This window comes from Peromyscus eremicus, chromosome 8a, assembly GCF_949786415.1.
Source record: "Peromyscus eremicus chromosome 8a, PerEre_H2_v1, whole genome shotgun sequence".
Classification (NCBI taxonomy): domain Eukaryota; kingdom Metazoa; phylum Chordata; class Mammalia; order Rodentia; family Cricetidae; genus Peromyscus; species Peromyscus eremicus.
The window spans coordinates 44,502,266-44,525,554 of NC_081423.1; the positions used below are offsets into that span (position 1 = coordinate 44,502,266).

At 49.4% G+C, this 23,289-nt stretch overlaps 1 protein-coding gene across 1 annotated transcript in view; it reads right to left on the reverse strand.

The window, feature by feature from the left end:
* Window positions 1–16,424, reverse strand: part of LOC131916084 (multidrug and toxin extrusion protein 1) — a 38,471-nt gene extending 22,047 nt beyond the window's left edge. Inside the window, exons 1-6 of the mRNA XM_059269381.1 lie at window positions 16,278–16,424; window positions 10,156–10,257; window positions 8,593–8,661; window positions 7,222–7,370; window positions 6,375–6,417; window positions 4,412–4,456 (exon numbers count right to left, since the gene is read on the reverse strand). Coding sequence (XP_059125364.1) covers window positions 4,412–4,456; window positions 6,375–6,417; window positions 7,222–7,370; window positions 8,593–8,661; window positions 10,156–10,257; window positions 16,278–16,412 — 543 coding nt within the window. The 5' untranslated portion in view covers window positions 16,413–16,424. The remainder of the gene's footprint in view (window positions 1–4,411; window positions 4,457–6,374; window positions 6,418–7,221; window positions 7,371–8,592; window positions 8,662–10,155; window positions 10,258–16,277) is intronic.
* Window positions 16,425–23,289: the final 6,865 nt, after the last annotated feature.

The following is a 23,289-nucleotide window of genomic DNA, read 5'->3' on the forward strand; positions in this document are numbered from 1 at the left end:
TAGGAGGTGAGCAGGCAGCAGGGAGGAGAAGAAAAACAGAGACTCTCCCTGCTGTGTGCAAGACAGGCAGGAATTAGCAGAGCGGAAGGCAAGGCGGCATTTGCAAGCAATTGGCCATAGACTCTGCTTTCTCCACCAAAACTCAAGATTCAGAAGCTGGACCACAGGGCTTGTGAAACTGTGTTTCTTCCTGAAATGGAGACTGGATTCCTTCATAACCGGCTCTGAGAGGCAGGAGCAGGGAAAAAAAAAAAAAAAAAAAAAAAAAAAATGTCCTCCCTACTTTATGCCTCACATTAAAGCCAAGGGGAGGGGCTGGAGAGATGGCCCAGCAGTTAAAAGCATGGGCTGCTCTTCCAGAGACGCAGGTTCAAATCCCAGGACCCACATGGCAGCTCATAACCATCTGTAACTCCTGTTTCAGGGGATCCAGTGCCCTCTTCTGGCCTCCACTGGCACCAGGCAGACAAGTGGTGCACAGACATGTGTGCAGGGGGAGAGCTGGGACCTGTGGTGACAGCATTGGGAAGATGGTGGCAGGCAGATCTTGAGTTCAAAGTCATCCTGAACTAGATAGGGAGACCCTGGGTTCTGGTTAATTTTTTTTTTTTCAACTTACACAAACTAAAGTCACCTGGGAAGGAACTCAGTTGAAGTATTGCTCCATTGCATTGGCCTATGGGCATGTCTGTGGGGTATTTCCTTGATGGATGGCTGATGTGGGAGGGCTCAGCACACTGTGGGTGGCACCACCTGTGGCCAGGTGGTTCTGGGTTCTATAAGAAAGCAGGCTGAGTGAGCCATGGGGAGCAAGCAAGCCAATAAGCAGCACCCCTCCATGGTTCCTCCGCTGCTCAGACTTCCCTCAATGATCAACTGTGTTTAGGACTTATAAGCCAGACAATCCCTTTACTCCTCCAGTTTGGTTGGGGTCAGAGTTTTCACATCAACAGAGAGTAACTAGAACACCTTGTCTTTGAATAGAAAACCAAACAAACCATCCTAAAAGACTTAGAGGAAACGGGGGCCTCCCTTCTTGGTAGAGCACTCGCCCAGCATTCAGCAAGGCCCTGGGCTAAGCTGCCAGTACTGCAAGAAAAATAATTTAAGTAGCAAATTAAAGTAACGTTTAGGGTGTGATCATAAAATTACACTGGACCGAGGACATCACAGCCTGCCTCACCTGCATCAGGGGGGTAAGAACAGAAGCTGCAGCTGCACCAGGAGCTAGACAGTATTTCTCTTCTTCTCCACCCTCCCCGCCCTGCCTTCTTTGGATGCTGCTTTCTCACTGAGAAATGCTGATATGAGAATCATAGGCCATTTAAAATTTTGCTTTGGGAAGATAAAAACACTCTCCTCTTGCCTAGAAGATCAGCATCACTTGGTTCGGGGGTATAGCTCAGTTCATAATGATGCTTGCCTACTATGACCAAGGCCCTGGCTTCCATCCCAGCACTATGAAAAAAAGAAATTTAAGCAGTTTTGATGTCTGATCCAGATGCGGAATGTGACATGAGGTCCTCAATGCAGCGATCTGCATGCACCTACCTCTACACTTCAGCTTTGCAGTCTCCAAACGGAGAGACCCTTGCACTACCCCTCACGAAGGACTTGGCTCTGCTCTGGGCCTGCAACTCAAGACTTCCTTGAAATGTCACTTGATCATGACCATCTGTAAACTTTTTACAAGGCAGGGCCTCACTAGACAGCCCAGGCTGCATTTGAACTCATAATCGCTCTGCCTCTGTCTCCTGAATGCTGAGATCACAGGCAGACCTGCAGTCCACCACACCTGGCTGCTTCTCCAGACACTTGCCCTCACACTTCCTCCTTGTCTGGTCAGACACCCCAGACACCACTGGGCCCTCGGTGCATAAAGGAACAAAATGCAACTGCAGCTTTGTCTCTGGTGGCCTCCGGCAGACAGGGAGACAGCTCAAGTGAGCTCCGTGTGAGCCCCTGCTGAGTTCCATGTAAGGGAGTCTGTAATCAGATTCACATCTCTGGTGTGGAAAAGCAGCCATCCTGCATTTTGAGGGGACCAGGTGTGATGGTTTGCATAAAAATGGCCCCCGTAGGTCCATAGGGAGTGGCACTGTTAGGTATGGCCTTGTTGGAGTAGATGTGTCACTCTGGGGTGGGCTTTGAGGTCTCAGATGCCTCAGAGACCTGGCCAGGGTGTCACTGTCACTTCCTGCTGCCTGTGGAACTCTCAGCTGCCTCTCCAGCACCGTGTCTGCCTGCATGCCACCATGCTTCTTGCCATGATGATAATGGATTAACCCTCTGAACTGTAAGCCAGCCCTAATGAAATGTTTTCCTTTATACGCGTTGCCACGGTCACGGTGTCTCTTCACAGCAATAGAAACCCTAAGATACCAGTAATCAGAGAGCAAGGAGGCTGGTAAATAAGATTCTACTGAAGTGACCAGAAGTGAATTCAAGAGCCCACTAGGTAACTGCTAACCATGGTTTATTAGGTAAAGGTGCTTTGCTGCCTTGTTTAATGACCTAGTTCAATCCCAGGACCCACACGGTGGAGGGAGAAAGCTGACTCCACCTCTGACCTCCACTGGGGCCTCTGACCTCCACTGGGGCATGCTGTGGTATGGGCACACAGACACACACACACACACACACACACACACACACACACACACATACTAATAATTTTCAGCAGAAAGAGAGACCCACAGGACTAGGTGACCGATCAAACAGGAAAATGAAAGAAAAGGTAAAGCCCCAGGGACAAGGGTCAATGATGGACAGTAGAGGGAGAAAGAACAGAGGCCGCCAACTGAATAAAGCGGGGAGGCGGCTTCAGGCCATGGTGAAGTCATGTGGGCAGCATGCTCCCCGTTGCCTCACGGAAGCCAGCAAAACGGTCAGAGATGGGGATCTGATGACAGCTGGGGACATGGAGGAAGCAGGTGCCAAGGGAGGAGGAAGGAGGGCCAAGGGAGGCCCAGCGCTGTGCCCTTCCTTGCCCAGCTCCTCCCCCTCCTCTGCTGCAGGTCTGTGCTCCCTGTCTTTCCTCTGCACTGTGGAATGTTTGGGAAATACAGAGTCATGGGTTCTGCCTTCTTCCAGTATGCTTGGGCTAAAACACTCCTGGCTCTCCCAGAGCCCACTGCCCAGTCTCCAGAGTCCACCTGTCACCATGGGTCCTGCTCCTTCGGGGCAATTCTTTCTTCTTACTAGACCATTGTCAGCCCACCACTTTTGTAATTCTTATCTCTGCGCCACAAATTAGTTTGTTTTCTACCCACCCAACCCCCGGTTGATACAACACGATGCTCAGCAGACCAGCCAGCCTGCTCCTCTTAAGCCCTTGTGCGCTGTCTTCTCGACTGTAGCAGCCTGACCACACCCAGCTCTCCTGCCTAGTGACCGGTGCGTGGCACCTGCTGTCTGGGAAAACCTCCCTCCCGGATCCTAGAGCTACACTAGTCCACCATAACTCAGGACATCTCCCCCAGGCCCTCTCAGCTACAATTCTCTCCTTTCCCCAGCCTCAGCTATTGGAAAGTATCATGTTCACACTCTCCATCCATGAGATTAGAAAGTCACCACTCCTTTGGGAGACAGAAAGACAAGCAGGACAGAAAGACAAGCAGGAGCCACTGTGACATACAGAGGATTCTACCTGGTGCCTACAAGGGTCTAGACAGAGAAGAGACAGCTTGGAGACCAATTAGAAATGCTGTTTCCACCACCCATGGAAACTAGTTCAACTAGTTCAAGTACATAAATCTAACATCAATAAAGTATCCAGTAAGTGGGAAACTTCCCTGTCCTTTTCTACCCCTCATCCATGCCTCCCTATTACACATGCTAGAGGAAGCCTGCCTCCTTTACCTGGATTTTTCTAGAAGGAAGTCCACAGCCCCATAACACACACTGTCCTCATAAATCCCCTCCCACCAAGTCAGGGCCACCATTCCCAGGGCCTTTGGTCATTGCTGTTAGCCATGTATGAAGAGTCTTGACTACTCTCTGTTATCAATACAATTTGAGCTTTGACACCCTCTGCCCCAGAGTGCAGGAGCCTTCAGACAAACCGAGAAGAGGTGTGGACTCCCTAGACCCAGCCAAGCCACTGTGACCCTCAGCCCTTTACAGAGAGCAGACAGGCCTGTACCAGTAAAGAGCCAAAGAACACAGAGATGCTAACCTTAGCATTGCCAACGGCAATATTTCCAAGTAGGAACTGGATATAAATTTTCAGAGCCAAGAATAATGCTTCAGTCACTCCTTGATGTCACTTAAGAAATCTCTCCACATCAAAGCCCTGTGTTCACAGGCCTGAAAGCAGCTTTCAGTGACTCTCAGCAGGCCCGTTCCCTCCACCCTGGCCTCCCTGATTCTATCACCCCCTCCCCAAAGGAAAGAGGGTAGTCCGCATTACCTGGTTGAGCAAGTATTTAACTTGTATCGTATAAAGGAAGGCTGCCTGCGAGAGAACAAGAGGGCAGGGTTAGTTCTGCAGCCTGACCGTACATCGGAGATCTGGGTGCCATAGCAGCTTGTCCCACAGTCACCCTGGCTGCCCTCCATGCCACAAAGCCTCATCTAGACCTGGGACGACCAGTGTCTGTAGTCCGGCGGCTCCACACACCTTCCATGGGAATGAACATAATCCAAACAGTGCCTGCCCTGGGTGGAACATGGAACGTCTCCTGAGGGTTCGTGTGTTTAAGCATGTGGTCTTCAGGTAGTCAGGCTGTTTTGAGGAAGTTGTGGAATGTTTGGGAAATACAGGGCCATGGGTTCTGCCTGGCCCCACTACAGACCTGATCTCCTGCTTCCTGGGGGGGGGGGGGAGAGGCGGGTGGCATTGAGCTATAAGCGTTCGTGGGCTCCTGGGGTCACTAAGGGGAGCCAATCACACCATCATGGGACTATGAACTAAAAGTAAGTCCTTTTCTAAGTTGCTTCTATTCGGTATTTTGTCCCAGCCACAAAAGAGGTACGCTCTCACTCCCTGTCTGGGAGTGCCAAAGGAGGTACTGTCTGCTAGGGTGTACACTGGCATCCTAGTATAGCCAAGCTCTCGTCTTATTTGGTGGGATAATGAAAACATGTCACATTTAAGTGGTTTTATGGGATAGGGCTGAGGGTACAGCTCAGGACTAGAGTACTCACTTAGCATGCAAGGCCCTGGGCTCCATCCCCCACAACATAAAGATAAAAAGTAAAATAAAACATTTTATGATGAACTAAGAAGTACAATGCCAATTCTGAGGGCAAGTAGCTACCATTATGGCAGACTGAGTCCTTCAAATTCATCCCCAGAAGCCCTATCCCCGTATGCAACTGGATTTAGAGGGGGATTAAATCAAAATGAGGGCCCTGGGGTGGGCTTTAATCCAATAGGATTAGTGTGTTTACAGCATGTTTAATGATTTATTTATTCTTTTTTTAAAAGATTTATTTATTTATTATATACAGTATTCTGCCTGCACATATGACTATAGGCCAGAAGAGGGCACTAGATCTCATTCTAGATGGTTGTGAGCCACCATGTGGTTGCTGGGAATTAAACTCAGGACCTCTGGAAGAACAGCCAGTGCTCTTAACCTCTGAGCCATCTCTCCAGCTCAGATTTATTTATTCTTATTTTTACTTGCATTGGTGTTTTGCTTGCATGTACGTCTGTATGAAGGTGTCAGATCCCCTGGAACTGGAGTTACAGACAGTTGTGGGTGTGGGAATTGAAGCCTGGTCCTCTGGAAGAGCAGCCAGTGCTCTTAACCACTGAGCCATCTCAACAGCCCCGATTAGTGTGTTTATAAGAAGAGACAACCATGTTATGTGGAAAGAAAAAGAGACACCTTTGACCAAGGATAGTGGCTACAGGGACACCACGGAGCCCCTCACCGGGATCTTGGACTTCCAGCCTTCAGAACTGTGAGGAAATCAGTTTCTGTTGTTTGATCCCCCAGGGTGGCAGTCCCAGCAAACATCCAGCCCCTCTACCCAATTAAATAAACTTAGCTTTGACAGTTCATTGACCAGCTACAACTTGCTATAAACATTAACAGACAACCGTCTAAAGGTCAAAGGGACGCTCTTGAGGGATCTGGGATGGACAAGACTTTACCCCTTAAAGAAACATTCTGGACTCTTCTGCTGATGCTCCAAGGGTACGCCAGGAACAAGAAGTCAAGGCCATGACCCCCATCCTAGAGTTTCTTTAGTTCTTTGAGAGACAAAAATGCTGGTGTGTCCTTAAGGGACATAATTAAAAGCATACTTCTGTGATGAGTCGATGTCACATGTGAGAATTACATCAGACTGAGCTCGTGACACCTCTGTCACTTTTTACCCAAGGACCCAAGAATGGAGTCTCTGACCCCTTGCAGACTCACAGGAAGCGCTGGGATGAAGATCATGACGTAGGTCTGGGTGAGCCTGTGCAATAGAAAAGTGACAATGGTGACGGAGGCCACTCTCCCGGGACACTGCACACTGCTGGCGCATTCTTGGTTCTTCCTAAACAAATGGACTTCGGCTGTCAGAGCAAATGGAGGACTGTACAAAATCTGTCACCTGGCATTCCGGCTCGCCTTCCTGCTACTTCCTATCTAAAGATCTAGGGCAGGGATGTTGAGCCTCACAGTGCCGCTGGACAGTGCCCGGCTGTGGGAGTTGCCCAGGGCACCACAAGCTGTCTCTCAGCCTTCCTGGTTCCCAAGCCCCTCTACCCAATGTGATATCCAGGCACGTCTTCAGCTATTGTCAAATGCTGGCATGGGGCAAGTGCTTTTCAAAGGTCTTCATCAGTCAAGCCAGTGGGTCTTAAACATGGCAGCTCACGCATAGAAGATTTGAAAGTTACTGATGCTCCGGGCCTCACCTGTACCAGTTAATAACCTGGGGATGTGGGGACTAGAGGCCTAGAGAAGTATCTAAAGTACCAAGGTGATTTTAATACCAACTGTGGTCAGAAATCACTAAGCATTAACAAGCCACAGACTGCGATCCCAATGGGAAGATCTTTGTCAATGCAATTCCACTCCAAACTCTCAACCCTAGAAGCCAGTAATGAGAGGGATCCAGGTCTCACAAGGCAGATACAGAAGGTATCAGTGCCTGGGAAGGAGCAGCCATGCCCAGGTTAAACTCATCTTTGTGTGATTCCCTGGCCTCTGTCACCTCTGAGTATGGATGATCTTTCTACAGAGAGGGATGCCCTGTCCCCAACCTTCCCCTTACCTGGATACCTCCGGGTCCTGCCTGAAGAGCAGCAGAATGTGCTCAGTGTTGATGAAGAGTGCCCAGCAAGGGAAGCAGCAGAGGAGCAGGATGAGGATCCCCCTCTGCAGGATAACCCCCACGTGCTTCAAGTTCTGGCTCCCGAATGTCTGGGGGGCACAGGCAAATAAAGCCATTAAAGAGGTGCACCCCAGCTGTCCCTCAGAGGCCTTCAGTCGTGCCTCGTAAGAAAGTAGGTAGCTTGGCCATTCTCTCTAGGGAACGAGCGTGTGGCTGATTGAGAGTTGGGCTTGCTGCACTGCCCAGCATGACAAAAACATACTACTCGGGACCCACGTAGCAATGATGTGTCAAAGGTCCCATTCGGTTCTAGAATGCTGTCAGGCTTTGCATCGCCTAGAAGCTTGTTAGAAATGCAGATTCTTGAGCCTGACTCCAGACCTAAAAACAGGGACTGAGCCAAGGGCCAGCAGTGTGGGGCACCAGCTCCTACCAACTTTCAGAAGCCAGAGGATGCTGGTGTCTCTCAGCTTTCCGTCCAGTAATGTCTATGTAGGGACTTCAGACCAGCTCTAGAGGGGGACACACACCAATGGGGCTGCCTTATGCTTAAGATGGACTGGCTTAACTTTTCAGCTCCAAGCTGGTGCAAAAGAAATGCACACATGGTGGAAACCAACCTCGAAGTTTTATTTTAGATCCTTCCCCAGGCTAGTGATATGGGGTGTGGTCCTGTCATTCAGTGCTGGGCACCATGGGAGCCTCTGCTCCCACTCAGTTATGGATCATGGGCGGGACCAAGCTGTGTTCCATGTTGCTAAGTTGGGATGTCCACTAGGTGAGGGAGATTCAATGCATTTTTATCTTAGGGTATTTTCTATTTAGGATGGATCTATCCAGATGTAACCCATCACAGTCAAAGAGCATCATACATAAGCCGGAATACCACCCTCCTGGAGGATGCTGAACATACACCCACAGCCCTGGGCGGGGCCCAGCAACCTGCACTTTGGCAAGCCCCCCCACCCCCCCCCCAACCCCCCACCCCCCCCCCACCCCCGTCAGCCCTGATGCAGACTCAGTTATAGATGCCCAGGACCATAGCAAACTTCAACAGGAAAGTTATGGGAGGTCCCCTGTTTGATCAACGGCAGTCATGCAGAACAACACTTTTGCTAGGGCTGAAAGAACCCTAAGCACCCTTCAAAGACAGCAGTGAAAACCGGAGTCGATGGCTGGCAAAGGGTGCCAGGGGTTTGCTGCCCTGGGTTCCTCATCTGGGTGTGTGCACGAGTCTTCCTCTTGCAGTGAGTTTCTCCATCTACACCAAAGATGTCTGGAGTCACTGAGAACGTGATCACTTCCACTTACCTGGGAGATGAGGGTGTCACACGCGGAAGACAGGCCATGCCCCACTGAAATGCCGGTGACATTGATAACCTGGAAGAGAAGAGAGAATGAGTTAAAGGAGGCCCCGTTCTCTGTTCCTGTAGATCAGAACCACGGTGTGACCGACCCCCTCCTAGAGCACCTGCTCAGATCACTTGGGTCAGCTAGAAGGACACGCAAAAGCTCAGAGAAGGACACTAAAATCCCAGGCCAGAGATAACAGCACAGCCTTTTTGAAGTCTTAGCTGTCTTGCTCCCCAGCTTCAGAGCAGCTCCTAAAGGAACACAGTGTGACACACTGTGTTTGGGGTGAGTCTGCTCTCTTGAGGCTAAGGACCCGTTGAGCATCTCTCTTCCAAAATGTTCAGAAATCTGAAACTTTAACACCGACATGGCAAATCACAGCACCTCAGATCTGGGAGCAGTGTGGATTTTGGAGTTTCAGGTTAGGTATGTTCAACTGGTTAAAGTGTGCCAATATTCTGAAATGCACAGAGGAACTTGAGACACTTCCATCCTGCATTTCAGATAAGGGTCGCTTCACCAGTGTGGCCTGGGTCAAGCCCCTGACTCACATGAAGGACACAGAAGGCAAGCCAGTGTCTGCTGGAGACTGCTTTACAGGCGCACTTGCCTTCACTAGAATCAGGAAGTAGCATCCTAGGGGCCTCCCGCTACTGCCTCACTGAATCTGACAACAGCTGAGCTCAGCCTGCTGAAAGGGCTGGCTTGTCCCAAGACCTCAGCCAATAGCAACCTGTTGAGGCTTACCTGCATATACTTCCACATTGCCTCAGGTTTTCAAATAAGGAGTTATGGTGTTGCTCAATGGTAGAGGGTTTGCCTAGAAACCAGGCAAGTAGAGATAGGGCAGGACAAGGAGGGGGTAAGGAGAACAGGCATACACCCTGCAAAGAGCCAGAGTCCATGTTTAAAGAAACACATGACTAACTAAGCCAAATAAGTTGATGGGACTCTCTTGACCTTACAAGGCCAGTTACCAATCCCTGGCAGAAACTGACGGCGTATCACCTTGTCTTTGGGGGTTGCATCCACCGCAAAGAGAATTTGGGGCTCCTCCCAACTTCAGATTTGGAGACTGGTTTGGATCTAGACCCTACCCTCCCATTCCACTTCTGGATTAGGGCTTCCATTTGTGTTGGAAATGCTGGTGTATAGGTAAGGCAGCACCTCCTGAGTTCAGCAAACTTCCAGGCACCCTTTTCCCATATTCAAACTCCGAGCTCCAAGGATCACATACCAAGTGATACGGTAACTGGGATAATGCCTTCCAAAGATGGCTTCATCCAGCTCAGTAGGCCTGGTAATCTGCAAGATCACCCTAAAAACGATAATTCCTAAGGCTGCCTCCCCACTGGCACCCCGACTCTAGCCCAGTGAAACCTGTTCCAGACTCCTGACCTCCAAGCACTGTAAGGAAACATACAGCACGATTAAACCACTGGGCTCTGGTCATTTGTCACGGCAGCAGGAGGCTCACGGCAGACAGCGCTGTAAGCTTTTGTGGAAAGTCTAATAACGTACCGCGATTGCCAGGGTGACAGCGTCCAGCTCCAGCTTGCCCAGGTGGCCACAGAACACTGAACTTACAAAGCTGATCAGGAACATCATCAGCTGGGCCAAGAACTGGAAAGAGAGGAGAACAGGGGTCAAGATGAGCGCCCACCACCACAGTGCAAGGGAGAGCCTGGTGCTGCCCATCCAGTTCCCCAGGGAAAGAAACACGGACACTGTTGACGTGAACGAACACGCAATTTCAATATAGCATACAATGTGTGTGCGCCTGCTAGTTTTAGGTCAACTTGACGCATGGTAGACTCATTTGGGAAGAGCAAATGACTATTGAGAAAACGCCCCCACCAGATCGGCCTGTGGGGCATTTTCTCGATTGATAATTGATGTGGGAGGGCCCAGCTCACTACGGGCAGTGCCACCCGTGGGCTGGTGGTCCTGGATGCTGTAAGAAAGCAGGTTGAGCAATCCATGAGAGCAAGCCAGTAAGCAGCATCCCTGCATGGCCTCTGCTTTAGTCTCTGCCTCCAGGTTCCTTCCCTGACGTCCATCAGCGATGGGCTGTGATGTGGAAATACAAGTAGAAATAAGCCTTTTCCTCCACAAGTTTGTTTGTCTTTATGGCCGTGGTGTTTATCACAGTAGCAGAAAGGTAACTAATACAGAAGTTGGTACCAAGGAGTGGGCTGTTGCTGTAAAGAACCTGACCATGTTTCCTAGAGGATCGTGGAAGACTTTGGGACTTCAGACTAACCACTATGGACTCTAGCCCTCCGGAACCATATGTCACAATAAACCCTTTCTTCTCTGACTGCCTTGGTCTTGGCGCTTTATCAGAACAGAAAGAAAGTAACACAAGGGCTAAGGCACAAGTGAGATTACCCAACCAGACAGCAGAGGAACCTGGGACTTCACATGGAAAGCTCCTGTTTTATTGAGCACCTCTAATTCCCTATTTCTATAATGGCTCAGTTATGAGGGCAAATACATCCTCAACTACTAAGCCTTTCTGCCTCATATTCCAGAGACTACTATGAATCCTCCACAATGCTGTGTCTCTGACACAAAAGCCCAGGAATTCGAGCTAAGCTCAGATAATTCATGTGGGACGCACTTTCAAAGGATGACCAGTTAATCCAGCCTCTTCATGAGGCCTGCTGCAGCATTGCCCGGAGTATGCTGTTAACTTTGCTCACTACCCAGGTTGGTGCTGAACAAAGCCAGTACCTGCAGGATCAGGGCTCTGGAGCAGAAATGTGTTGATTTCTCAGCTCTTGGTTTTGAGTGAGCATTTGGTTACAGATGTAAGTCACCTGCATGTATTCAAAATGTTCCCTGGCCCATCTCAACATATTGATTTAGGAGGTTTGCAGGACTGAGGAATGTTCATTTCTTTATTTTCTCTACCTCTGTGCCATGCAAAGATGCATATGGCCAACGATCATACTTAGAGAATATCCAAGACCTTTTGGAGCTATGCTGCTGGAAGGCCTGTTGCTTCTAGACAAGGCTTGGTTCTCCCATACAGCTCAATGGCTGTTGTGTGAACTGACGTGGGCATAGCTTAGACAGAACCAAACATATCACAGAAGTTACCAGAGTAGGGTGCAGCTCCGTGGGAAGTGTGTACTTCTTTCCTTCCTTCTTGTCCAGGGATATTGCTCATTTTTTTCAGCAGGTCATAATACAGAAACCTGGTAACAAGACCCTTCCTGCCTTGCAACTTAATATAGGAGAAGGAAAAGAGGAGTATGTGCCTGGGGCCTGGTGCTTGGAGCAAGAGCAAGTAACAGCCTGCTCAGTGGACTGTACAGGAGCTCTAGAAGGGCCTCGTTCATCCCTCCCCACAATGGCCTGAAAGTCCACTCTTAGCAGCAATAGGTCAGCACAGCCATCATCTGTGACATTCTTCCTTGTACATGTGAGGAAGCTCAGCCCAGAGTCACCTGACTCAACTCAGAGCATAATAGTATCTTTAAAGTATGCAGTGCATTTGGAATCCCAGCCCTGTGGTCTCCAGTCTGAGTTCTCTCAGCCGCCCAACCTTGGAAGCCATAGCGCAGACAGAAAAGATGTGGATATTAAGCAATAACACGGCTGAGCACTTCTGCACAGAGAACTGAAAAGCACCAACCTCCCCACAGGGGACCCTAAGTAACTAAAAGCAGGGTGGCATCTCAGCCTTCACTTATGTCTGTGTCCTTTACTTGGACTAGATTCCTGCCTACTCTACCCATAGGCATGTTAATCACTTACAGAGTTCCGGCTAAGAACTAGTAATACCTAACCCATCTTGTCCCCTTGAAGAATGAAGTCACAAAGATAAGGACAGCTAAGGCATTCAGCCATCAGCTTCCATAATACCCTGCTCTAGCCCCCAAGCATCTGAAATTCTCCAGTCATGTTCTAACTCTTCAGTCATCTTGGATCCCAAGAACAACAGAGCCTCACAGACAGATCACTCATGAGGGGGTTACTTCTCATGCGACAATATTTATCCCCTAAAGGAAACCGGAGTGCCCCCTCCCTAAATGCAGGAGCAATCATCTTATGGAACCAGTGGCTTTGTCCTCTCGAGTAATGATGTCTCCAGAGACACATGGCAGAACCAGAACTGAAATAACAACCAGCCATACCAGTGTGTGATAACAGTGATATCTCCTTCATGACCCTAGTGCAGGGCTTCCTCTGGACCAGTGTGTGATAACAGTGATGTCTCCTTCATGACCCTAGTACAGGGCTTCCTCTGGACCAGTGTGTGATAACAGTGATGTCTCCATATCCTAGTGCAGGGCTTCCTATGGACCAGTGTATGATAACAGTGATGTCTCCATGACCCTGGTGCAGGGCTTCCTCTGGACCAGTGTGTGATAACAGTGATGTCTCCTTCATGACCCTAGTGCAGTGCTTCCTCTGGACCAGTGTGTGATAACAGTGATGTCTCCTTCATGACCCTAGTGCAGTGCTTCCTCTGGACCAGTGTGTGATAACAGTGATGTCTCCTTCATGACCCTAGTGCAGTGCTTCCTCTGGACCAGTGTGTGATAACAGTGATGTCTCCATGAACCTAGTGCAGGGCTTCCTATAGACCAGTGTATGATAACAGTGATGTCTCCATATTCTAATGCAGGCCTTCCTCTGGACTAGTGTGTGATAACAGTGATGTCTCCTTCATGACCCTAGTGCAGGGCTTCCTCTGGATCAGTGTGTGATAACAGTGATGTCTCCTTCATGACCCTAGTGCAGTGCTTCCTCTGGACCAGTGTGTGATAAGAGTGATGTCTCCATGACCCTAGTGCAGGGCTTCCTATAGACCAGTGTGTGATAACAGTGATGTCTCCATATTCTAGTGCAGGGCTTCCTCTGGACCAGTGTGTGATAACAGTGATATCTTCTTCATGACCCTAGTGCAGGGCTTCCTATGGACCAGTGTGTGATAACAGTGATGTCTCCTTCATGACCCTAGTGCAGGGCTTCCTCTGGACCAGTGTGTGATAACAGTGATGTCTCCATATCCTAGTGCAGGGCTTCCTCTGGACCAGTGTGTGATAACAGTGATGTCTCCTTCATGACCCTAGTGCAGTGCTTCCTCTGGACCAGTGTGTGATAACAGTGATGTCTCCTTCATGACCCTAGTGCAGTGCTTCCTCTGGACCAGTGTGTGATAACAGTGATGTCTCCATGACCCTAGTGCAGGGCTTCCTATAGACCAGTGTATGATAACAGTGATGTCTCCATATTCTAGTGCAGGGCTTCCTCTGGACCAGTGTGTGATAACAGTGATGTCTCCATGACCCTGGTGCAGGGCTTCCTCTGGACCAGTGTATGATAACAGTGATGTCTCCATATCCTAGTGCAGGGCTTCCTCTGGACCAGTGTGTGATAACAGTGATGTTTTCATGGCCCTAATGTTCCCTCTGTTGAAATGGAAAGCCCATGTTGGTGCCCAGAAGATGGGCTGAGGTGAGGAAGTTGGAGAAGATTCCAGGAGGCATTAAGTTGAGCTCAAAGCTGCATAAAGAGCTTTCCAGGCAGAGGAGAAGGTCAGAGAACCTGCAGCAAGGAGGTTGAGGCCAGGCCTCTGAATGGAGGTGGGCTGGGTAGAAAGGTAGAAATAAGGTAAGGCATGATGGCTGAGCAGGGGCTAGACCACAGAACTGAGTTCAGGGTTGGAGCGCAATGCTAACTGCTGTGTTCGATACACGTGTGGAAAGAGCTGCAGTTGCTCCACAGTGAACATTTTTGGATCTCTAGAGGAAATTCAGTGAATGAGAGAGTGAAAAGCCTGCCAGCCTGTGAGATGACTCAGCCAATAAAGCCGCTTGCTCCCAAGCCAAACAACCTGAGTTCAATGCCTGAGGCCCGCATGGTGGAAGGAGAGAACCAACTCCGGCAAGTTGTCCTCTGAGCTCCACCAATGTGCTGTGGCATCCTCCCACCCACACACACCCCCCCACACAATAAATGAATAAATAAATAAATGTAAAGAGAAAGAAAGAAAGAAGGCAGTGCTCAGAGGAGGTTAGCTCAGCCACCCTACCTACTTACAGTGGAGCCTGGGAGGACAGAGCAGTAGACAATAAGCACAGTCCTCGGGAAATAGGGAATGCCCAGCAGCTGGGCTTGGAGGTGGAGGGAACCAAGAAGGGCCCCACACACGATCACAAGCTGATTGGGACAGAAACCTTGATGGCACTCTTGCAAGGCAGTTACCGGGTCACCCGGCTGCTCCTATAATCTGAGGTTTCCCTTTTTTCCCCATTCTGTTGGTCTGAGTCTCTCTCTCTCTCTCTCTCTCTCTCTCTCTCCCTCCCTCCCTCCCTCTCTTTCTTCTTCTTCTTCTTCTTCTTTCTTTATCCCCCCCACTGCCATAAATATGTTTTCTGTTGGTAAGAAACCAACAGCGTGCATGTATACATTCATGTTCCCATGCAGGAAAAGGAGGCAGTGCCCTCCATCAGTCAGTGCTGGGGATCAAGAGACTAAAAGAGGGCAGAAGCTCCGTCCGGATGCTGCTGCTATTTTTCCTTTTTGGGTTTCTGAAGCAGGAGCTCATGCTGTAGCCCAGGATGGCCTTGAACGCGTGGGTGACTGAACCTTCTGCCCTAGTTTCCCCAAAAGTACTGAGGTTCCAGGCCATGGCTACTGACGGCAGCTCAGTGAGACTAAGTTGACGCAAAGCTAGCTGCTCTCCAACTTCTGGAGAGAGAGCAGAACTGCTCTATGTTCACGGGCTGTTTCCTAACACGCCTGGGAAGATCCAAGCAGAGAACTGGGCTCCAGGTCTGGCGACTGAACAACCAGCAGCTCTTGTCTGCAGAGGGCTGTGAACTCCTACACCTCTGATGGACCTGCAGCTGATGGGTTTGCCCTGGGCTTTCTTGTGGCTCCGCACCCTACTGTGTGTGCCACCATATCCAAGAGCTAGATTGCCATTCCAAGAGGTCGCACATGCCGGGGCTCAGGAGCTCCAAGGTGCTTGAATGTCGACCTCTTGGCCAATAGTATATTCACTCAGACACACACTGGCAGGCTCTTTTGGCCAGAGAAGTGGCTTTCTCACCCCTGAGGACGGAAAACTCCCAACAGAACAAAATAAGAGTACATGTGATGTGGTTCCGTGGTCTTTAAAACCCACATTGCTTCCAAGAGAGCGGTAAAGGAGGCCTAGCCTAACGAGTAAAACCAACCCGGCTGATTAGAGCGCTCCACCCCAAAGAGAACCGCTTTAAGAACTCAGGTTTTGAGCACAGTGCTTGGTGGGAGAGGAGCTGGCACAGGATGCCTCTGCGTCAGACATAGGCTCTAGATTCCAAATAGTTTCGAAAACCTAATTCCAAGGTGACAGTTCACCTTCCTGCTCCATGCCTCTGTCCCAGGTTGATTCTATAGATGCCCCGACCTTCCAGGCTACACCGCTTGTTTGCAAAGAAACTAAGTCTGAGTGTCCCTACTTTGAGAAACCTCTGGCTTCAGGGCGCACGCGGAGGCGCACCAGGCTCTCCACATTGGCGCAGCTGTGGCCCGCCGCCGGCTCTCCCGGTCCCCAACCCCACCAAGTCAGACGCCGCAACTTAGCTAACGGGGCTCCCAATCCTTGGGGACCGTCCCAGAGGCGAGGCCACCTGACTCACCGCAGGACCCGCCAGGACCAGGAGCGCCCGCAGTTCCTCTTGGAAGCCGGACAGCAGGAGGCGGCGCAGGCCACGGCGCTGGGACACGGCGTCCGCGCCTCCCGGCCCGGGAGCAGACTCCTCCGGGAGCTCCATGTGGCCTTCGTGCTGCCGGGGGCTCGGACGCACGCGGCACGGGGCCCCACGGGCCTGGCGGATTCCAGTCTCCGCCCTCCCCCGCCTCCCCAAGCCCGCCCAGCGCTGGCAGGGTGAGTCGCAGTCTCTGTGACCTTGGACGCACCCCTTGCCCCTGCAACCCCGAGGTCTGCGTGAGCGTCTCCAAAGGCGAGCGCACAAACTCAGGACAGAGAAGTTTGCAGAAGTGCTGGAAGCGAATGGAAAACACATGGGGACAGCGAGGGACCTTCCAGTCTCCATCGCTGCCCAGGGGCAGGTTCAGAAATGTGCGGCTTGGAAAGACTTAAGAGTCCTGAGACGTGATTCACTATGGCCAGTCAGGGGTCCTATCATGATTCCACTGTGGCCAGCCCAGGGTCGGATCCGGCAGTTGTGGGTGTCCGAGGTCTCTGCTGTGCAGCTTGTGGTCAGCTTAACACACACTTTGTTGTGGGCTTGGACTTTACAATTGTTTTCCCCTCTTGACAGTTGTTCCATTAGAGAATATAGCATCTGGCAGGAGAGAAAAGCAAGCCACTGAAGTGTTCCCTGGCCAGGTCATCAGCCAGAAGAGACAGGAGACACTGTGGTAGGAATATGCAGGTTCAAAGGACACCAGCAACCCGGGGAGGGTGGGGGGATACAGATGTGCCGCCCAGAACCTCACTCTCCTCATCTGTAAACTCAAGATGCATCTCCCTCCCTACCCACTCCTGTTCGCCTTAGTCAAAGGATTCCTGTGAGGTGCTAAAGTCCCTTCTGTGGCAAGTGAGCCTGAATAACAAATAATTAGCTCACTGTTAGTTTCATGCTGCTGTGACAACCTATCCCAAAAACAACCTAAGGGAGCAGCGATTAATTTTGGCTCCTGGCCTCAGAAGGCTCCATCCACATCCAGGCACTGTACAGGAAGGATGCCGAGGAACCACGTTTCTTACCTCGTGACAGCCAGGAAGCAAAGAGACAAAATACCCTTCAAAGACATGCCTGTGTGACTCACTTTCTGCAGCCAGCCTAGTTTCCAGCACCTTCCAAAATGAGGCCACCAGGTGGAGACCAAGGCTTCAACATAAGACTCCGTGAGAGACACTGCATAACTGAACCATACACGCAGGTAACCACAATTTTGGAGTCAAGATTTGGGGTTTGATTTTTAGTATTGGGGATACAACCCACCCCCAGCCTCACATATGCTAAGTGAAAGCCCTACCCCTGAGCTACAGCCATGGAGAATCCAAGGTTTTAAAATAAGATCAATGTGGCTGGAAGTGGAATACTTGCCTCGTATGTGTGAGGTCCTGGGTTCCAGCACCACGAAAAGAACACATCTTAGTCAGTGTTCTGTTGCTGTGAAGAAACACCACAACCACAGCAACTCTTATAAAGGAAAACATTTAACTGGGACTCATTTACAGTTTCAGAGGTTTAGTCCATTACCATCATGGTGGGGAACATGGTGGCATGCAGGCAGACATGGTCCTGGAAAAGTAGCTGAGAATTCTATATCCAGATCCACAAACAGCAGGAAGAGAGAGAGAGAGAGAGAGAGAGAGAGAGAGAGAGAGAGAGAGAGAGAGAGAGAGAGAGAGAGAGTGGGCCTGATGTGGGCTTTTGAAACCTCAAAGCCCACCCCCAAGTGACATACTTCCTCCAATAAAGCCACATCCCCTAATCCTTCTCAAGTAGTGCCACTTCCTGATGAGCCTATGGTGGGGAGGCATTCTTATTCAGACCACCACACAAACAAACAAGACCAATAATGCCCCCCCCCAGCCCTTTCACACCATCTGTGATTCTCCCCTTGGTCCTTATGGGGGTAAAAGCAATCTCCAATCTCATCCTCCCACTCTATAGGTCAGCGGCTAAGTAAGACCCTACTCCCTTCTCTTCTGACTCCATTAACACGAAATGAGAGAGAGGAGGGGATTGGCTCTCCTTAGATGTCTTGCCTACTTTTAGAACAATTACCTGGTCCAGGAAATTGGGTATACCCCGACTATACCCCAAGCTCTGTCTACGACTGGGGTTCCTCAACCAGGACTGCACGTGTGGAGCAGAGCTTCTCAGAGGAAGTGGGGTCTCCAAGCTGGAAGCCCAGGCTGGGCACTAAGATGTCCCTCCCTCTTCCTGCAGTTTATCCCCACCCTAGCCTCATTATATCAATGTCCTGCTGCACGGTCCTTGACAATGAACTGCTGCAGCTGTTTCTTGGTCTTTGGGGGTATCCTCCTGTTTGCTGAGCCTTGGTGTGTGACATGAGTCTTCTTGGGCACAGATTCAGGTATTTGTGGAACTTTCTGAGTTTGGTTAATGATGATGAGAATATGGACTGTGAATTTCCAGACAGCACTGATCCCAGAGGGCTTGGACGCCTTCCTGCCTGTTATTTTGGTGATATGCAGCTGGGCGAGTGCCACCTTCAGGCTGCCCAGCTGTTTTAGCAACTCCTTCTCATAGCAAAGGTCAGAACTTTAAACATGACCACCCCAGCCGGCTCAGAGGGAGACAGCCACTACTGTTCTTCCGGGGTCTTCAGGAAATCCTCACACGTGTAACACGACATGAAGCATAAATGTGATGTGTAAATATTGGGAAGGAAGAGGTAAAACCATTGCTTGCATTTGTAATTCGAGACTATCCAAAGAAATCAAATGGGGGAAAGCTGATGGATTTAATACAGAGACCTGGAATGATAGCTCCATGGACAGTGCTTGCTTAGCATGCGCAAGTCCATTAGTTTCATCCCCAGCACCAGAAAAACAAAACAAAACAAAACAAAACAAAACAAAAACAGAATTAAAAGAGGTTTAATAAAGTTCTATGTGCAAGCCTTTTGTGTTGGTTTCTACATGAAAACATTCTTAAAAGAAATATCAGACACAATAGCAAGAAATTAAACCTCTTGGCCTCGCTTCTTAAGTGTGATCTGGTCCTCGTTCTACAGCACGGAAAGGAGGGATGACCAGCTTCACAGCAGAGAACTCTGACAAGCACGACTTCCCTCAAAGAAGACAGAGGTAACATTAGGAGGGCGGGGCAGCATGTGCCCGCCTTGGTGACCTGGGGCTTCTGAAACAACACGCCACAGGTTTGGAGGCTTCAGACAACAGGATTTTATTCTTTTACACTTCAGGCCAAAAGCCTGAAGCTGGGGAGATGGCAGAGCCAGTTTCTCCTTGGGGACTCAGGAGAAACTCTGGTGCACACCACTGCTGGCTTTCCGGTGACAGCTGGTGATCCTTGTAGACCCGTGTGCTGTGACTGAACGTGAAATCCACCCCACAGCCTTGTGTTCCGGATCTTTTAATAATTTTGTTTTTTTAGGATGTATTTTATGTCAGTGACAGACAGTAGTGTCACAAGCCTTTCTTGGGACAGGAAAAGGACATTAGTAAGAACTAAGGAAACGCGAATTCACAGAGGCCTTAATCGTCATGTGTCTATATCCCAGAGATGACACACCATGCTGCTGACATGGACAGTTAGAAAGAAAAAAAAAAACTAGAAAATTCAAGGTCTCTCAACATAAAGCCAGCACAGAACTCAGATTTCTTTGGAATATTTTGTAAGTTTTAACTTGCAGAGGGATGGAGGGCAGTATTTAACACCTGCGCCATCCACGCAACGTTCTGGATGTTACACTGTTGCCAATTTTTCATCTCATTTGGGATTAAAAGAACCGAAGCCAGGAGCTGGAGAGATGGCTCAGCAGTTAAGAGCACTAACTGCTCTTCCAAATGACCCAGGTTCAATTCCCAACCCCCCACCCAACCCACAACTGTCTGTAACTCCAGTTTCAGAGGATCTGACACCCTCAGACAGACAGACATGCAGGCAAAACACCAATGCACATAAAATAAATAAATAAATAAATAAAAGAACCGAAGTCACCCAGATATGGGACTATGTGCCTGTGATCCTGGTATTCAGAAACCTGTGGCAGGAGGACTCAGTGGCCTAGGAGCTCAGGCCCAGCACAGGCAGCAAAGTTCCTACCTCTTAAAGAATAAGCTGGGCATGGTGGTTCATGCCTGTAATTCAATACGTGGGAAACTGAGGCAGGAAGGCTGTGTGAATTCCTAGCCAGCCTGGGCTAAAAAGTGATACTGTCACAAAAAGCCAAAAATAATTAAATAATTAAAATAAAAATTAAGAAGGAAATTGGTAAAAAAAAAAAAAAAAGGAAGAAGAAGAATAGAAAGTTTTCTGTCTCCTGAAGTTACGGCTAATTTGGCTTCCGTATGTCCCCCAAGCTTGTGCATTGGAAGCTCGGGCCTCCATGTTGTAGTCTTCAAAAGACAGAACCTTTAAGAAGTGGGCCCAAGGAGGGAGGGGACACTGTGGTCGGGATGTAAAATAAATAAATTTAAAAAAAAAAAAAAAAAGAGGTGGGCTCAGTGCTAATTAAGTCACTGGAGTGTAACTCTCAGAAGAGAGTCATGTAATTCCCCAGGAGCCCTGTTCGCTCCCACTGGAGCAAGTTCTGCATAGAGCGAGCCTGCCCCCATCCCTCTGACTTGCCGTCTTGCCACGCAACATTTGCTATGTTACAGTGTAGCCAAAAAGCTCTCACCAAAGCTGATCAGATGCTGGAGCTGCGTTCTTGAATCTCCTGAACTTTGAGTTAAATGCATCTGTTTTCTTTATACGTTCTCCAACATCAAGTGTTTTGTTGTAGCAATCTGTCATGGAGCATACACTCCCACCTCGGTTCCGCCATCTCAAGTCCTTTTTCTGACACTGACCCTTTTGCCCTCGACTTAAGGGCCCTTGCAATTCTACTGAGCCCATGTAACAGTCCAGAGTGATTGCCACACCTCAGGATTTTAACTTAGTCACATCATGCCTGTCATCATGTAGGATGACGCAGCCACATGTTCTGGGGATTAGGATAGCTTTGGTAAGCATTATTCTGCATTTCACACTCATCATGTTCCCATTCTGTCTTTAGCTTCCTGGTTCTTTATTTTCATTAACTTCGTTGACTTTCTCAATAGGTTATATGGCATATACTTCCTGAATCTTTACATACCGCCATGTTCACTATGGTTGCGCGTATCAGATGACAAGTCTTAAGTGCTCCTCTAATTCCCCTCTTATTCTAGGAAATGTGGTGGCTGCAACAATTAATTCCCCAATATTCTTTTCACACTAAATCATTTGTTTTAGCTAGTCACAATAATTTAATTTTCCTCATCAAGGCCTGTGTGGGAATTTATAGCCATAGCCCAATTTTAACCACAAATATTTAACCAGTAAAAAAATATTTCTGGAACAGGTTTCCTTGTTTCTAAGAAAGAATCTTGGACAGGAAGAGCTCTTACTCCACCCTTGGCTTTATGCCATGCCTACCACGCTCTGAGCCCAGGGATGAGGCTGACATCAGAAGAAGGCGAAGTCAGGAGACTTGCACACACAGAATCAGAGAGACGGAAACAGGCCACTCAGACAGACAAATCTCAAATCTCAGACAGAGGGGAAGGTTTTTCCTTGATGCACACAAAAAGAGAACCAGCTTTTCAGACTCAGATACCCACCTTGATCTACGGGTACCAAAGTACAGCATTCAACTTCAGGGAGAGAAAAAACACTTTCCATACAGAGTGACACGACCTGATGCTGGCATAGAAAAAATGAAAACCAAACTGAGGCACCCCGAGGTATCAGGACCCCGAGCTACACAAGCTGAACCCCTTGTACCTGGTGCCCTGCCCACCCCACTGCACACTCATGAGCAGGGAAATACGTCAATCTACGCAACCCAAATTCCACGGGAGGAGAGATATTCTAAAAGGAGACAGTGGTGCCCCTTCTTCCAGCTATCAGACCACTGAGACAATGGACCTCAAAGAAATAAGATTTCCCCAGGAATCTCACGCTGAGGGAAAGGAAAGCCTGAAGCTGGGTTCCAGCCAGAGGAGGAACTTGCCTCTCCGGAAGAGGTTGCACACTGTGCTGACTTTATCAGACCAGCCACAGGCAGATGGGAAGAGAGACAGAGATGGGCCAGTGACGGACGGGTACCGTGATGGACTCCAAGATGGACTTGAGACCACAGGAGCACTTTGTTCCCCCTGGCTGTTCGTATGGACAGCACCACTCCCTGACCTTCCCATACCTCTCGTGCTCTATTTAAACCTGAACCTCAGTCAATACCTGCTTTCACGATTGTGAATTTTTTTGTTTTGTTTTGTTTTGTTTTGTTTTGTTTTTCGAGACAGGGTTTCTCTGTGTAGCTTTCCACCTTTCCCGGAACTCACTTGGTAGCCCAGGCTGGCCTCGAACTCACAGAGATCCGCCTGGCTCTGCCTCCCTAGTGCTGGGATTAAAGGCGTGCGCCACCACCGCCCAGCGATTGTGAATTTCCTAAATTGTCATACTTGGGGCAGATGGCCGAACCCAGCTTGTTGGCTTTTATCCTACAAACTCCGGTAATAGCTGGGCATGGTGGGGCATGCCTCTCCAGTCCCAACCTTGGGGAAGCAGAAGCAGATAAGCAGCTGTGAGTCTGAAAGCAGCCTGTTCTATATATCGAATTCCAGGCCAGCCAGAGAAACAAACAAAAAACTCAAGGAATAAAACCAGAACCACACTTGTCTGAGAAACAGATCTACAAAGTAAAACAGAGATAGAATCTGCACAGACAAGGTGGGAAACACAGGACCAGTCAAGCCGAATTGCTTCCAGAAACTCACCCAGGTGGCAGCCAGTCAAACGGGCTCCGGGGAGCTGCCTGTCAGGCGCTGGGCCCTCTTCTCTCCGTGATGCCATTTGCCGGGCGGCTACAGTTACAGATCCTGGAACTAGCCTCGGTGGCTCGTGGTCCCAGCACTGGTGAGGCAGGAGGGGTATGAAT